Source organism: Centroberyx gerrardi, chromosome 7, assembly GCF_048128805.1.
Source record: "Centroberyx gerrardi isolate f3 chromosome 7, fCenGer3.hap1.cur.20231027, whole genome shotgun sequence".
Taxonomy (NCBI): domain Eukaryota; kingdom Metazoa; phylum Chordata; class Actinopteri; order Beryciformes; family Berycidae; genus Centroberyx; species Centroberyx gerrardi.
In genome coordinates, this window is record NC_136003.1 from 13451295 (window position 1) to 13469321 (window position 18027).

General features: G+C 41.1%; 1 protein-coding gene across 1 annotated transcript; it reads left to right on the plus strand.

The window, feature by feature from the left end:
* Positions 1-267: 267 nt before the first annotated feature.
* Positions 268-16617, plus strand: LOC139921646 (uncharacterized). The gene is made up of 19 exons (XM_071911935.2): positions 268-601; positions 1115-1235; positions 1428-1563; positions 6167-6276; positions 6570-6916; positions 7552-7823; positions 8176-8274; positions 8683-9761; positions 9846-10841; positions 10893-11641; positions 11783-11862; positions 12341-12488; positions 12930-13035; positions 13500-13656; positions 13779-13883; positions 14460-14546; positions 15544-15700; positions 16263-16357; positions 16561-16617. Exons 1-19 carry the CDS (start codon positions 268-270, stop codon positions 16615-16617), a joined length of 5235 nt encoding a protein of 1744 aa, XP_071768036.2.
* Positions 16618-18027: the final 1410 nt, after the last annotated feature.

Here is an 18027-nt window from a genome sequence, read left to right on the forward strand (position 1 = left end):
TGGATTGTATGTGTCAAAGAGTCCAGGTTGGGAGGGGGGTGAGTAGGGGATGAGACTTTTGACATTTAAATATTCACATTCACCAAAACTAAAAAGCATACATAGATTTCTACTGAAAGGTTGTATTTGTGACTTATTTTTTCAGTTAATCTCTGTTTGATTAGTGTAAGTGTTTCCCTCTGTATCTCATCTCATCTCTCTCTCTCTCTCTCTCTCTCTCTCTCTCTCTCTCTCTCTCTCTTGATCCCAAAGGAACTACACCAGCTTATGGTGCCTGTACCCAGTGGAGGTATCCCAGCTGGCGGCAGTACTGCTAAACACAGTTTTAGATGTGGAAGGAGCAGCAGTGCTGGTGGCAGTGTGAGCAGCAGAGGTGTTGACCGGAGCGCTACGGGCAGCAGTGCTGGTGGCGGTGTGAGCAGAGGCAGCACCAGCCTCCAGGGTAGCAGACAGACGTCTCGCCCGGCCAGACTGGCAGTTCGCCGCTGCAGCAGCCAAAGCTCTCCGTCCCTCCACACCTCCTCTCTCTCTCTCTCTGCCGCTCCGTTCATGAGAAGCTGCCGCTCTCTCAGCAGACTCGACCAAAGTCCCATCAGGGATGGTAAGAGTCATTTCTGTTTGTTTGTTTTTGTGTCTTGGGTGTATGTAGTGGTCATGTGTGTTTATGTTGTAAGCATCATTCCTGCAATAATGTAACTATCACAGTCAAAAATCTATTTCTGTGTAAATGAAAAATTTGGTTGCTCATTTTTCTTGCTCTTTATTTGTTTGTTTCCTAATCTAAGCAACAACAAAGAAACTAGTTCTTAAGTAAAATATTAAGTTCCTAAAGAAATAGCAATATTGTAAGAACATACTGATCAATTGTACTTGAGAAGTTTCTTGAGAATGTCAATTTCTTTCCCCATACAAATCGTCTTAAGTTTTATCTTAAGACAATGTTTCTGAATTTGGCTCCAGACCTCCAGCTGGTCTAACCCATCTGGTTTAATTTGTAGCTGAAAGAGTTTTTTTTACTTGAGCTGCTGTTTCTTTAGTATGCAAGACATGCTCGAATAAATGTCATGAGCTACTAAACATTTTGGATTTTGACCCTCCTCCTTTGACGTTTCAGAAACAGGTTCTGAACACGCAGTGCCAAGATCTCAAGTAAAGACCGGACACTCATCCTCGGTAAAGACAGTCCTGGATTCTAGCCATCTGTCCTGCCCTGCTGCTACAGAGGAGCCGTCCAGGTTGATCCTCATTTATAAGACTTTCCAAGAACTGCAGAGGCTTCTCTCTGTTCATGGTTCTGCTCTCTGTGAAATACAATCACTGGACTATATTTCAAATAAATGAGTGTCAGATTTTACTGCTCTGCACTAAGCCATTATTGAGTTTGCCACTGAGATTGTCTGTTCCATTTATGTGTTTGTTGTTAACAGGGCTAAGAAAGACCAGTCTGATGGTGATAACGCTGACAAAATGGAAACAAGCTTCTCTTCTGAGCCACCAGCTTCTTCTTCTTCTGTGGTTTCCAGTGCTGCATGTCATCACCACAGCAACAAACTAAAGAAACAGGTACTTTTAGTTCAAATTTTAATTTGCATTTATCAGTGTTGATGTTGATGGGGAACTTGTTTCAGCACTACTATGTGTGAGCAGTAACTGCAACATTTTGGGCATTGTGATGACTATGTGATGCATGTTTAGCACTGAATAGGTGTAGAAAATTCCCCCAAATATTCTACATTCATGTGTCATTGCTTCATATTGTCCATGAGAATCAGAAGACCTTGCATAATGTTAAGTAAATCACTGAGTCCAGTAATATATGGCAGTGGCATCTTGAACACAGTAATCATGACAGTGATGTAGATGTGATCACCTGAATACACTCCAGAAACGTAAAGGACCCAAAATAACTCCTCAAAGTGTAACTCTGTGACCCTCTTATACCTGCTTTGAAGTGTTGGAATTGTGTGATATTGTTTACAGTCACAGTAAAGCCTGAAAAGGCATATGATTTAGGTATGAATAAGTGAAAATAGACAGAATAATAGGAAAAAGGTTATTTTCAAGTGTAAAGGAGTTAGTTAGTAAAAGTCACTCATCTGCTAGAAATACAATCCCTTATCCAATTCAATAGTGCACCTTTGTATACACTTGATTAGTATCACAGCCGACTGTCATACTGGAACAGACAAGACTTTGGTTTGAAAGGGACTGGCCCTGAAAGGAAAGTCCTTGCTACCATGAATGCGACCTCTCACAGCAGAGCTCCAGGAGGCTCTGTGTATGTAATTAAAACTGAATGATATATAAGAAGTGCTGGTGGAGGACCTGAAAGAGAAGGAAGTGAAAGATGCTAAAGGAGGACCCCAAAGACCACAGAGCACATTAGACTTATTAGACCAATACATTACAATGTGTGTGTGTGTGAGAGAGAGTGTGTGAGTGTGTGTGTGTGTGTGTGTGTGTGCACTGGAGGACATTTCCTGTCCATTTCCTGTCCTTTTCCTACCCCTTGACATTTAGTGATGCTACAAATATTTATAAATTAAATTATTCCTGTTTTTTTCTGAGATCAATACAAATGATTCTGTTTCATCAAGGTGAAAATAATAATTTAGAAAATACATAGGGTACAATTTCTTGTGCATTTTGGATATGTATTGAAGTCAGTGGGAAATTGGATGGCAGGAACTCCATGGTTATGGTGAGACTCGGAGGATACTTATCTAAAACATTCAATCTCTCTAATAGTGTTCAGCAGTCTGAGCTTGTCATACTTGTCTTGTTAGCCATTAAAAGTGTAGCTTATATGTTTAGAAATAAATCTCACATAGCAGGATGTCAAACTTGGAAACAAAGATTACAGTATATGCTGATGATACTTCATTCTTTCTTAAGCCTTAGGAGTCTTCTCTGGCTGCCCTAAAACCACATTTGAAGTTTTATTTCCTAAAATTCCTTCTTTAAAGCCCAACTTTAATAAATGCTCCATCAAAAGAGTAGGACATTTGAGAGAAATACATATCTCACAGCAGTTAAAACCCCTCTTAAAGTAATTATGAATCCAAATCAGATAAATATCTCCATGGAAGTAATACACACTGAAGTGATACCACAAGTCATTTACCTTCTCATGGTTCTTCCTTCCCCCTGATGCATCCTTTTTCAAATGTTTCAAATACAACGGTAGATTGCGCCGAAATATGTTCAACTGAAACACGCTTGTCAAACAGAAATCTTCTGGAAAAAGTCCTTATCTAAACCACCAAACAAAATAATGGTTTTAAATTCATACATAAACAAAATAGACCAAAAACAAAAATAAGAGTATCCGTTCATGTTGTTTGTTAACAAATAATTACTTATATCTCTATAATCCATAATCTTCTAACAGAGGAGCCACAATGCAACATTCCTCAGTGCTATAACATGCCTCTACGTCTCATTCTTCAAAAACAACACATCACACTTCCTAGCATTAGATAAATCCCCTAGGTGGGTAATCTAGAACCTCAGCAGCAGTTCTGCCCTCTTTTCTGTCTCAGGACTCGGCATTGCAACACTCTGTGCCTGATGTCTCCTTCCCTCGCTACTGCTGCTCCAAATCCCTTGACTGCAGAGATGTTGAGGCCTCTGCTGTTGTGAGTCTGATCGTGACACATTCTCCCAAGAGTGAAACATTTCTGTTCTATCACCAATAAGTACTTAAGCTCTTGTACTTGTAAATGTCGGGATGATGTGGAGTTTGTGACAGGAGCATCTGATGGCAGATTTGTGACACAAGCCCTCATATGATGAAGTCAGCATGTTAAACAAATTATTTTGGTGGTTCAGTGGGTTAAGGTGTATACCACGTGCAAAGGTTGAGGTCAGACTCACTAAAATAATCTTTAAAACAAAAAAATTGCTGATGCTCTCAGTCGATTTAGAGCAGTTGATTCATCTTAATTAGTAATAGATATACTTTGTGGATTAAGACAGGGTGATATTCAATACTTGATAGTAATGACTAAGTATATTTCATTAATATGGCAGCACTTAAGATGCTTTGCTTCCTCCTCAGCCTGACCTACTCAACTTTAAGAAAGGATGGATGATGCGACAGGATGCAGATGGACAGGTGAATAGGTCAATTCACTGTCATTGAAAATCTGATGAGTGGATTGTCTCAATTGGAAATGATCTGAGCCCCAACATGCTATTCATCAAGTATTTAGGACAGAGTAGGACTGTGTTTCTAAACTCAGTTGGGTAATTTGTACCTTTTCTGCTTTTCTACTTTGAATGTGTTTGATACAGTGGCAGAAACACTGGTTTGTCCTGACTGACCAAGTCCTGAGGTTCTACAGAGATTCAATGGCTGAGGAGGTATTCTGCTTTGTCATATGAAACAAACTTAAAATTTATAATTAAACAAGAAGCTTATATGTCTTGTAGTTTTCACCTTTGTGGTTAGCTGTTGGGAAACTGATCCCGGCAATCATGTATAGGTACGTGTGGGTCAGAGACCCACATGTATGACATACTAGTCAACATTTATTGTAAGGAATTAATGAATGCCTATACCCTAGGATAAGAATGTAGATTTCTGAAACAGATATTTGCCCTAAGCTGTCTTGTTCCCTGATTGTTCATTTCAGGCAGCTGACATGGATGGTGAGATAAACTTGTCCACATGTTTTGACATCACAGACTACCCATCTCAGAAGAACTATGGTTTTCAAATTCATGTGAGTCCAATAATCATTACAATTAGAGTTAAATAATAATTACATGAGTTGTTCAGTAATTATTATATAATTGAGTTAATGAGAATGCAAAATGCAGGCAACGGCTCATCAGCAACTGTGCTGATGACTTGAAGGTGTCACTGGAGTATTGTAGTACTTTAAGAAACTTATGTGAGGGTAACTTTGGCATTTTCAACAAGGGAGTTTGCAGTCTACATGGACTTTTTTGCAAGACCATTACTGTGAGGGTAGTGTGGACCTGTGGTAGCATGGATGAAGTCCCTTGTGGTGGCCATGATTTGATCCCTGCTGCTTTGTACTGGGGACAAAACAGTCTGGAAAAGGCTAATTTTAGTTTGTGCAGCTGTGGATGTTGTGCTGTACAACTTCTCAAGATCAAAGTACCCAGATTAGTTGTCCACATTGATAAGGGAATCTCCACTGTTCCATGTGAACAGATCAGTTTCCACTACTTGGCTTATCATGGACTCTTCTGTGTTGGAGGGGTGAGTTTCTCATCCTTGAAGTGACAGTTTGACGGTACCGATGGGCTACTCTCCTCTCTTCAGGCCGTCCTTCCTACGTTTCCTCTCTCAGTTTAGTCTCTGCAACCTTGTCTCGATCTCACTTGATGTCCAGGCAATGTTCAGAGTATTTCACCTCAGTGGTATACCAAAAGTGCACTTCTCAGGGTTGGGATTGACTTGTCGCTTTCCGAAATGCTGTAGCATTACATGGAGGCTCCTCCATTGCTCCTTTCTGGTTTTACCACAGATAACAGTAACATAAGCTATAGCTGTAAAGCCATCCAATCCTCCAAGCTGCTATTACTTCAATGAGATGACTACGTCTCTGCACTGCCCACTACCTCCTCATGGTGTTTTTGGTGGAAGAGGTTGAAGGAATACCTGGCATACCAATTTCAGAGGTTGAAATTTTATTGAAATAAGTGCTACTTGCTGGGTTGGATGTTTACTAAAATGAGGAGTGAACCCTATCAGTTCATAAAAAGTCTTAAATCATGTTCTATAAGGTGTATGTGAGCAAGCAAACATTAAACTGCCAAATTTTGGCATGCAGATTTACATGATGCTCTGTCTCACACAAAGTTTCCTGTTGTATTCATCTGAACTGTCTGGTCTCGGCTGCAATGGTCATCACCTAAAACAAACCTGTCAACACTTCCATTTCCCATTATTTTAACCCTTTATCCTGCTGTGCTCTGTTGTTGTCATGACTCCTGTTAACCTGCATTTAACAGCAATGCTCACTGATAGTCAGTAGTGTCTTTGCACCATGTGATTAGACTGTCACATTCACAGTTCTGGTGTATCTTTTCATACTGATTCATTGCTTCACCATCACTCACCACTCAATGTACTTCCCATCCTCCTCCTGTAAGGCATGTCTGGTAGTGAATAACGCATCTCTTTTCACAGACTAAAGATGGAGTGTACACCCTCTGTGCTATGACTTCTGGGATTAGACGCAACTGGGTCCAAGCAGTGTTGAAGAACGTGAGGCCCACTCTTACACCTGATGTCACAAGGTAAATTCAGTGGATTTGTTTTTTCAAGGTGACAAATTGGTGTCAAATTTGTAGGAAAAATGTATTACATACAATTGCATACTGACCTCAGCTATGACACACGTTCAGCTCCAAATCTAATGGGATCTGCCTGTAGGACTGATTTTGATCGATCCTGGAGGCCTTACAAGCCAAGTTGTGCTTCCATATAAATAATTCAACACTTTTGTACATAATTGTAAGTGGATTGCACATTTAATGAATTACCCATACAAGTTTATGTATAAGTTACAGACTCTTTTCCCTTCTCCCAGCTCCCTTCCAGAGCAAAGGACTCGACTGAAGTCACACAAACCAGATTCACAGTCAGCTGAGGTTGTGGGGAATGCAGCACATCAAAAGAGCCGTGTGCCAGAGCGCTGCAGAGAGGGACGGTACAAAACATTTGACTGGTCAAAGGTCACGCCTCAACAGCAGAAAGAGCAGGAGCCCGAACTGCAGCTGGAGAGAGAGCAGGGTCGTGCTGACGGAAGCTCTGCATCACTTCCGGTCGCGTCCTCTTGTGTCTCTTCCCCCATCTCGTCTGCTGCCTCCTCCACCTCTTCCTCTCGGTTTCTCAGGGATTCTCCACATCGGGCGGAGGAGGGACAAGAGAGCGGAAGTACTTTCTGTCATCAACGTCCGCTTGTTATTGGAACCACAAAAACAGGTGTGTTAATTACCCAAGCAAGACAAATGGAGGATAAATGTCTTTTTTTTTTTTCAAACTGTGAATTAAAGGCCCAGGCTGGAATTTGAGTTAGATGCCTCCTGTTTAGCCCCTGTACATTCTGATTCATTGAAGAAATTTTTTCAGTTTGAAATTCATTGATTGAACTATTGACACACAGACAGACATGAACATTGTGGACACATTATATTACATCAGCAAGTTCTGTATATACCTCTTATATACCTCTTGTATATTCCTAAAAATCTGGATTTAGGATTTAAAGGGGAATTCCGCTCAATTCAGGAACTCACATGTGCTGTTCTGATATACCAGTGGTGTCCAATCATGTGCTGTTGAAGGCCAGGAGCATAACGGTTTTCATCCCAAGCAAACACTACAACAGCTGATTTACGAATTAGTTCCCCCTCTTTAGTCAAAGTTGTATTAATTAGTGAATCCAGTTAGCGTGGTGTTTGACTGGGCATCACAGCTCTATATGGCGAATAACAGTTCAAAAACCAAGACACTATGCCTCACATTGGATTGACTCTTTCTACATGTGTGTTTGGCTGTCTGTGCAACAGGTGTGACTGATGCATCATCTGGTGTTGCAACGTCCCAGTCTGAAGGAGCTGAAAGTGACAGCTCCACATCCACACTGGTCCCACCTAATGATGAGGGTCATGATGAGCACTCGAATGTGCGGGTGGAGATTGAGCAGAGATGGCAGCAAGTTGAAACCACACCCCTCAGGGAGGAGAGACAGGTATCCATAAGCACCACCTGTGAGTGTATGAAGGACGGAAAAACAAAGGAAAAACTGTCTCATCAACAAATGGGGCAACTTGTCAAAGAGGTGAGACCTCTGTGTGTGTGTGCGTGTGTGTGTGTGTCTGAAGACACTGTGTTCAATTCTCCCATAACGTTGTTGGTCCTTAAAGTAGCAATTATTGAGTCAGTAAAAATATAATACTCATTTATTTTGAGTAAAATATAAGATAATCATATTAATAGCAGCAGTGATCACTGTGAGTAACACAGTTAAAAACCTAAATGAAGGAAAAAGGAAAAACAATACAAAGTATACAAAGGTATACCTCAGTTTGATCTAATTATGTTCACCATATATGTTTTGAATAACAGTTGGTTACTGTTTCAACTTTTTTTGCTGCAAGTGTTTTCCCTGAATTTCCTTGCCATCTCTACAGCTGGAACAAACACAGAAGGAGTTGTCTCGACTCCAGCAGTTAAATAGAAATCTGCAGGATCAGCTACGGCAACACAGAGAGAATCATTCAAGAGGGGGGGTTCGTCCACAGGTATAATGCAGATGACACCCAAATAATCTGATAATCTAATATTTCTAGTAGCAGTATTTAGCTTCAGGGTGACACATCATCATCACTTGTGAAAAACCAAAATGCTCTTTGAAAGCACACTAGACTACTTTCAAATGCAAAAGGTTGTTCTGTCATAAAAAAAAGTTAAGATAAGATTGGGGTGAATTCTGTTTTGCTTTCAAATTTATTTTAAAACAACAGTTTTTCATCCACAGTTCAATGTTTTTACAGATTACATATGCAATTCATGTATTTTAACTCAAAAGTAGTAAAGTTACTTATTATAGCCTAGTTTAAATATTAAAGTGAACTTTCATAAACCAATCCCATACTAAGTACCCTTTGTCTTAATAAAAGCTTATTGTTGTTCTTTAGAATGGCCTTCTTTCAACCTCCAACTCTTCATCAGCACAAGCACTGGCCTTAGAACGACTGCAGAAGATTAACCATGACCTGCGCTTTGAGTTGGAGGCACAAAGGAAGAGCCAGGAGGAAGCCAGAGAGGCTGAACTACGGCGAAGAGTAGATCTCTTAGCTCAGCAGGCACAGTTACTGGTCACAGGAGACGCTACAGCGCTTGCACAGGCCCATCTAGAGCAAGATCGCCGACTCTTTCGCGAACAGCAAGTAGAGTGGGAGCGTTGTGTGGCCTCCCTGCGGTCCAAGCTGAGCATCAGTGAAGAGCAGAGGAGGGAGGCTGAGTCCTGCTTGATGCAGCTGCAGCAGGAATGTCAGGGCTACCCAGGTCTCCAGCAGGAGGCGAATCGCCTGCGGGAACATCTCCAAGATGTGACAGCTCAGCTTTGTGCCAACGAGGAAGCACAGGCTCAGAAAGAGGTTCGCCTGCAGAAGCATCTGGTGCTCCTTCAAGAAAGTCAGGACAGAGAACGGAGGAGCCTGGCTTCTAGCCTGGCACAGGCAGAGCAACACTCACAGGACCTTCAGGAAAGACTGGAAAGGGCTGAGCAGCAGGTGGACAGCCTGAATAAGAGTCAGTCATGGACCAGGGAAATTGAGGAGGCTCAACAACAGCTTCAAGAGGAGCTAGCTTGCACAGTGTCGGCTGTACAGAGGCTACAGGAGGAAAGAGAGCAGCTCAACCGTCGCTGTCAGGAGCTCCAGAACCAGTTGGCTGAGGCGGATGGGGAGGTGAGCCGGCTGCAGAACCGCCTGAAAACAGATGAGACACACTACTACAACCTGGAGCACTCATATGAGAGAGCTTGTGAGGAACTGCAGCTGGCTTTAGGGCAGGTACAGGGCAGGGAGGCCGAAACACAGGACATACGGGAAGGCTACGAGAGGCTCCTTGATGGGAAGGAGCAAGAGCTTAGTGACGTTTTGGTAAAGATGGAAGTCTTAGGGAATAGCCTTGAAGAGACAGAAGTGAAACTAGCTGAGGTATTGAAAGTTTGCACCTGTGCCTCTTCTCAGCTGGAGAATGAGTCTTCAGAGTCTGATCAGCATGATGAGAGAAAACAGCAGACAGCTGAGCCTCTTCTCACTGTGAATGACAGCAAGCCAGAGGTAAAATCCAGCGACCAATCATCTGACATCTCAAATGCCATAGATGTTGCTCAACAAAATGGCAACCATTCTTATGCAGAACATGCAAGAACCCGGTCTCACTCAATTGACCCATCATACCAGTACATTGTCACTGCAGGAGACGACCCAGATAGGTTTATGTCTGTGATCAAGCTCCTTGAGACCAAGCTATATGTGACAGAAGAGAAGCTAAGGGACATTACCCAAAGGCTGGAGGACCACCAGAGTCACATGACCTGCCAAGACCCCCACCTTTGCTCCGAGCTCACTCAGAGCCGAGCGACTGCCCAGCACCTCAGTCTGTTGCTTCACAGTCAGGCCAAGCAGAGCCAACGCTTTGCCAAGGAGACAGAGAACCGCTCCAGGGTGTTGGTTGACAGGTTTCAGGCTGCACTCAGCATTGTAGAAGGCTGCAGGAAGAGGCTTCAAGCTAAGAACCAGGGAGGAAGCAGCGCCGCCGCTGATATCACTGAGTTTGAGAAGCAATTAGCCACTGCTGCTGCCTGCCTCCAGCAAGGAGAGAAAGATGCAGAAAAACAACAGCACAAATCACATTATGCCTGCAAAGTGGAGGATAAGATGATCAGTGACGAGACTTTACCTGGGGCTAAAAGTGCTAAAAGCAGATTCACTAAAATGTTACCCTCAGAGGATAGTATTGGCAGAACATTAATGAGAGAAGTATTAGTGGTAGAAAAAATGGTGTCTGTCCTTCAGAGTCAACATGACATTGGCCAACTACACTTAATATCAGGAGATGAGGGGGATGTGGCACACAGGTACAAAAGCATAATGTCCCAAAGAATAGCCTTAGAAATGGAGAAAGGGACCCAGCTGGGGAAAGCAGAAGGAGACAATGGCACTTTGGAAAGTGCCATTGGCAGAGTTTGTGCTGAGGCAGAGCTCATTTATACTGCTCTTAAATTCCAGCGGAAATATGAGAGCATGACTCAGGGAGACCTTCAAGTAAACAATCAAGAAGTGGAGCATCTCTGGCAAGGCCCTGTGAAATGCGGTGATGTAATTGTTGTGGCTAGGAGGAGTCTGGCAGATATTAATCCCCCAGAGTTGGCTCCTTATGAGGAGCAGGTGCAGGTGGAGGGCAGAGGTATGGAAGAGGCTGCAAAGCCGCTTGACAGGGACCAATCTGTTACTAACAAGGTAGAGAAACAGCCAGACTGGTTAGAGAGACTTATATCCCGACTGCAAAGAAGGGCTAAAGCCTTACACCAACTCCGCCAGGAGATCTCTGATGGCAACGGACCAGACAATGAGAGTAGTGTGGACCATAACTGCGTAAATGATTCTGCAATAGACTTAACTTGGGTGAAGGAGCAGGCCAAGTTGATCTATTTGTCAGACAGGCTCTACTTGGATTTAGAGCTGGAGTTGCAGCAAAGTAAGATGGTGCATGACAGACTGCAAGCCTTGTGCAAAGAGCAGGATATAACGCTTAATGATGAGCAGGAGGCTTTTAATCACACCTTATGTGAGCTACAGGAGGACAACAGTGTTCTAAGAGAACAGCTAGAGTGTGCAGAGCAAAAGATAATATCTGCTGAGACTGGGAACCAGCGACTCCTAGAAGACATACAGAAAATTGAGGATTATCATGAGGAAAGGATGCAAAAACTGGAGAAGGAGTTCCAAGCGAAGATAAGGGAACTGCAGCAGATCCATGAACAGGAGATGAAACACTTGCATAATTATTATGCCAAGACTGCTTGTATTTCCAAAGATAAACAGACCAAATCCCCCATGGAGGGACCTTCTCCCACTGACACTAGCACCTTCCCACCAGACCTGACCCTGAACTCAGGCCCTCCAGCAGATGAACTGATAACGGATGGACCAAACAACCAGCTCAAAGGATCACCCATGGGGACAAAGAAGGGGCAAATCAACGAGTTGGAGGCAAAAACAAAAGAGGAGCAAGGGAACCGAATGGGGGAAGGCGATGCAGTTGCCATGAGAGAAGCTTACCAGAGAGACTTTGAAAAACTTAAGGTAACACAAACCTCTCGATGCAATCACTTTTACCATTTCTTGTGAGACCATTCTTAATTTGCATATGATTCCTTATTTCCCTTTGATTGCCTCAACTGCCTCAACAAAATTTCACTTGAAAAATACAATGAGCAAAAACAATGCTGAGCAAAAAGATGAAGAAAGTGCTGCTGTCAAATTACTTGTGTGTATGTGGTAGTGTGCATTCTGCTTTTCTCTGTTACTTCATATGTTTTCATAATATAAAAAAAAAAATCATCAGCAATTCATGAGTACGCTTTGTAGTATATTGAATAAAACTTCGGAGAGGTTTCTCAGTGTGTTTGAGTAATCAGAACATTTCAGCCTTTCAAATAATCTCATGATGAAGTTGTGCTGTGTGCCCATGAAATTAAAACATTATTAAATAGAACACATACCCACCACATAATGCATTATATCAATGGTAATTTGAAACTGTGTCTATATTTCAATACAGGCTTCCTGTGATCAAGGTTTCACTGCTATGGAGGAAATGCACAGGAAGCTGGTGAGTGATCTGCAGCAGCAGCATCAGAGGGAGGCGGCAGCACTTCTGAAGGAGAAAGACCAGCTGCTGAAGGAAGAGACTGCTGCCACCATGGCAGGTAAAAGTGCTTCAACCATAAATCATACCAAATAGGAAAGCCATAGTAGGTCTATTAAACGAGTGGAAACAGAATTTCACTTTTTTAATAAATTATTTATTTGTGACGAATGGTGAAATTTGATGAAAAATATCCCCAAACTTCCTTGAAATCAAACACTGGGTTCTGGATGAAGAGGTACGGACATCCTACCAATAAACTAGAAACAGACTCACTTTAGTTAGTTGCTTATTTAACCTTAAACTGCATGAATGTCACATTAAAATCCGAAAATGAGATGAAACTATCTGCCAGTGATGATTTAAAGTGAAATAAAAAAAAAGTGTTCAAAAAAGTTATTTTACAAACACTGTGATCTTGAAAGCAATATTGTATCTTTGGGGGGAGAATGGTAAACATTGAAGCAATTTGTTAAATCTGTCCTCTCTGGCCTGTTAACAGCGATTGTAGCAATGAGGAAGGTCCATAAAGAAGAGCTGGAGAGAAGCCAGTGGTCCCAGCACATCAGGGAGACTGATGACATCACACAACTGCACACCGAATATGAGTGAGTGACTGCTGGTCTTTTCATAAATATATTTTACAGTTAAGGTACTGATGGATAATTTAATCAGCCATAGTTATTGTTAGTTCACATGTTATCCTCCTTTAATCAGAAATGATTCATTGCAAAAATCCTCTTTATATATCTAGAATTGTGGAAAAAATGCTATTTGATGGTGTCATATGATTGCATTTTCCTTCATCTTGAGAAAGAATGACTGAGGTGATTAAAAACTGAAAAAATTCCTGGATTATTTTGGGAAAATGTGGAACTGAACTGTATAGCAGAAACAATGAAAAAACTCAACAAGGAGGGAAATGGTGTAACAACAACAAAACGCAGGAATGAAACATAAAGAAGGATTTTACCTAAAAACTACATTTGAAGCACTTTTTGCCCGAGATTGGTTAATAATTCTTCACACTCTACAGTACAACATCATCCGTGCTTCTGTTTTGCCACTGCAGGAAGGAGATCCAGTTGTTACATCAGGAGCTGGAGGTTTTGTCGGTTCAGCACACTGAGAAATGCCTGGAAAACTCTCAGATGAGCCAGGAGCTGCAAGCTGAGAGACAAACCTCGTTACAGTACCAGAGAGAGAACCAGGAGCTCAAAAGCAAGCAGGTACTCAACAGGTTATGTATGTAAACTGCAACTTTTTTCAATTTTGTGGAGGTATTGCTGGGGGTAATTCTCCATATTATCACCTTGTCCCCATCTCCCTCTGTTTCCTTGTATTCTGGAAGGAAATGACTCAGAAAGTGACAGAGGAGATTTCCCACCTGCGTTCCTCGCTAAACGGGAAACAGTCCAATGTGACTTCTCAAGCAAAGGACCTCTATGAGATGGAGGTACGTGTCTGAAAAACAAGCTTTGGAAATGGGCTCAGAGGATTCGAGTGCCTGCTACGATCTCACAATATAGTGGGTTTCAGTTGACCCTTTACCTTCATATCATCCACTCTCCTGTCTCCTTAACTGATTAATAAATTAAAAATTCCATACTAAATAATCTTACCAAACAGAGAGTGATGCCATCCATAATTGGAGCATAGTGTCCACTTTCATTCCACTACTACACTACTTTAATTAGCAACATGAGTTTTAAATGGTTGTTTGATGATGTAAGTGGTTTGTTTACATTTGTGTTTTGTGGCAAAACAGACCTGTAGCTTGAGTTACAGCGGGATCTGAAGGTTGCAGTATATTCTGTATATATGTTAAGATAAATGTGGGAAAATGATAAGTGTCCACATGTTTAGGGTAAATGTTTACATTTACGATTTTCCCACAGTACCATAACACATATATGTACTAATTATTGAAAGAAACATAGCCTTTCTCTGAACTGTACAGTTAAGGAACTTTACTCAGGTTCTGGACTCAATGTTTTACAGAACCTACTCATCTACTATTATTATGTTGCAGGTGATTCTGCGGGTCAAGGATGCAGAAATGCAGTTTCTGAGACAGGAGGCCCTTTCTCTCAAGGAGGAACTGAAAACTGCTCGCATGGTACTGAAATCTCTCTAAAGCTCTTTGGGGAACTTGCCAACAGAAGTTCAAGTACAGAGTTTGTGAGAAGACCCCATTTAGGGAATCCCTAGCATCCATTCTTACTGAAAGCATAACTAAATTTACATTTACTGGAGCAACTGGAGAAGCCAAAACTAAAAAAACATAAAGCTTGAAATAAGTGTGTGTGTGAGTGTGTGTGTGTGTATGTGTGTGTGTGTGTGTGTGTGAGTGTGAGAGGGAGTGGGACTGAGGTTAAAGCTGAGTGATTACAGGTTAAAGCAAAAGTATTTACCTAAGGACTTGATAAAGTTAGGCAGCTGCGTAAAATTTTCCAAATGATGTAGGTCATCAGGGCATGCATGCATGGACGTTTTTATATTAAGTGTAATTAAAATAAGTCACTGTGGGACCATCAATGTGTTGCTCTTCAAAGAAAGAAAAATATCTGTTCTCACATACCTCTGCTGAACTCAGCATGTAAGCTGTAAAGGGCATAAAAATAGAGGAAAGGCGTACTGACAAACTTTAAGTGGAGAATTCATATATGTTATCTCTGTGGCCCACGACAGTCCAATAACCACTTATAACAAAAAAGAACAACTCTCTCCATTAAACAAGAATCCAAAGAACCAAAATCCAATCTGTGACTGATGTACAACTTGGAGCTACTCCACTGAGATTGAATGGGAGCCTGATTAGGCTTCCCATTGTGAGAGAAATAATATATGGGAAATATTGAATAGAGTGATATACCCCTTTAAATGTTGTCCCTGCATCTATTATTGACAAATGTACACAATTTGCAGCTATTGTGACCTCCAGTATACTACAGAGAAAATATTTGTGTACTGTACAGAATGATGTGTCTATTTCCCAATATGGGTTTAGTACTGTTGATAACCAAGCCCTGAACACGTGTGTGTGTGTGTGTGTGTGTGTGTGTGTGTGTGTGTGTGTGTGTGTGTGTGCATGTGTGTGTGTGTGTGCATCACAGGACAAAATGTATGCCCAGAACAAGCTCAAAGCGCTCTATGCCAACAGTCAGGATGAACCCCAACATGACGCCGCTAAACTCTGTGAGGATTTCAAGTACGCCACTTGGTCTCCTAAGGATCACAGCCGGGACGATCCCACTTCAGGACACCAGCATGGTGAGACACGTCTTAATGGAATTACGTACATTATGAAATGTAATAATAATGACAACTTCAAAAATTTCTATCTGGAACCCTCTTTGTTGTGGAGGAATATACTGATAAACAGTGACTCTGCTTAGTGCAAGGCATCTCTCTCTCTCTCTCTCTCTCTCTCTCTCCAACTATGGTTGGTATTTTGTTTTCATTGTTGTTTTAGTTATCCTGTGCATTTGGTCTTTGGTATTTAGCATGTTTTGTGGTAGCATGTTCCAAACCCCCTGAATCCTAACTAGCACTAGGGGGTGATTGTGGTTCTGGGATGCTGAGAGCTGAAACTGTCTCTATGCCATATACATACTCACACATTCAACCCTGTAACATTTGGATGAGCTGGTTAGTGAATGGTGCTGCCTGTGCCTATGATCCTCTACATTTATGATGATAGGCACATTGATGCCATCTACGGCCTGATGTCCTTTACCAGAACATGGTTGACTAAATGAGTAAACTTCTCAAGATTTCACACTGCTCTTTTTTTCCCTCCCTCCTTGACCTTCCCTCCCTCTTGTTTTCCCAGAAGACATTGTGACAAACAAAAGTGATGCTGTTTTTATGAAGAAAACAGATAGAAGAACCTCCCTCACCCGTCAGATCAGAGTAGTGAGATCAAAGGTAAAGTTTGACGCTACATCAAGAGGAAAGTTTTCTACATTTTAGAAGAAATTATTGACCTATCAAATACTGAAAAGGGCTCTATTCACCGTTATGATATGGTCCAAATGATATATTTCTGTCAAACATTAAATACAGATTGTGAACCCTTGACTCCTTTTCTGTGTCCTTCCTCATCCCTCATGTTTTTGTTTGCCTTCCAGAGTTTAAAAGAAGGCCTGTCTATGCAAGAAAGAATGAAGTTGTTTGAGTCTTTCTGATTCGATGAAGATGAGACGGTGCGATTTTCTGAATGGATGGATGAACGCATCAGAGTAAAACCACTGTTCAGTGAAGACATTGTATTTTGCCCATTATGCATAACTTTTTTTTATGATTTTTACTGGTGATCATAATCATAATAGTGCATTGTACCTTTTTGTCACTTCATTTTTCATGTGTGAAAGTTGTTTTTTTTTATTGTTTGTTGTCGATGTGCTGTGTGTTTGGAAAAGAGCTTTGAACCAAATCCTGCAATTAGGAAAGAGTTGAGAGTCACTGCATATACTTCCCTGCTACTTATGAAGAATCAACAGTTCAGAGAGAATTAACAACAGAGATATCTATCTATTGTGGTGAACACGTGTGTGTGTGTGTGTGTGTGTGTGTGTGTGTGTGTGTGAGTGTGTCATTAAAATCCCAAAAGGGACAAATGAACCACTAGAGGGAGTAAAACACATTGACATTTCTACATAAATATTAATCATAAATAACATACAATAATAATTTAGTAGTAGTATACTAAAGTATATCTACCGACGTTTTAGTGTGTAGTGACAGTTTAAGTTGTCATATTGTAAGTTACAATGTGTATTACAGACTGGAATTTCACAGTTTGTGAGTAAAACACTTCTTATGTGAAAACTTAAACCTCCTCAGGATTTTATGTTTTATTTCTCAGATGCAGAGTATGATGCAAGGGGGGGGGAAATATGGCTGCATCTTTTACTACATTAAGCAGTTAAAAGGGGGGGGGGGGGGGGGGGGGGTTGGCGCTGTGAGGGTGGCCCAGTCTGAACACTTTTACTTTATATTCTGCATTTTATATCATATTAACACAATTAATAACCACATAGCACAGTAATTTCTAACTCGCAGACACACAGACTGTGCTTTCATTAAAGTTACAGTATATTGCAACAGTTGTAAAAAAAAACTGTTATTAACATATTTTACCACTAGATGTAGCATAACACTCACCCAACCAAGGACAAGCACTCTGAAACTGAGGTAACGTGAACATACAAAGCATTTTCTTAACCTTAAAGCCAGTTTTGCAACTGTTGCAAGCTCAGCAGCAAACATACAGCCATGATATAAGCTTAAATGTTTGAGTTGAGAAAAAGTGCATTAAAATGAATGCAAGAATTGACAATTTCATGACCATCATTTTCAATATGTTCTGTACTGTTATTAACACACAAAAGATATTGGTCATGGTGTGTGAGGATTTTGTATGATGGTATAAATCATTTCTATTTACTACATTATTGAACAAACTGTAAATACAAACAAGTGGCAATAAAGTATTTCCATAAGATAAGAGTCCATTAAATTGCACTATTCCTGCAGGAATATTATTAATTATTCAAGTTTTAACTGTAACTTTAAATTAGAGGCATCAAAGTTGT

Excerpts from the sequence above, each read along its gene's own strand:
- LOC139921646 (XM_071911935.2), top strand. The coding sequence starts at position 268 with ATGGTGCCTGTACCCAGTGGAGGTATCCCAGCTGGCGGCAGTACTGCT. Across the intron at positions 13,884-14,459 it reads AGGACCTCTATGAGATGGAG|GTGATTCTGCGGGTCAAGGA; the intron begins GTACGTGTCTGA and ends ATTATGTTGCAG. Across the intron at positions 15,701-16,262 it reads CACTTCAGGACACCAGCATG|AAGACATTGTGACAAACAAA; the intron begins GTGAGACACGTC and ends TTGTTTTCCCAG.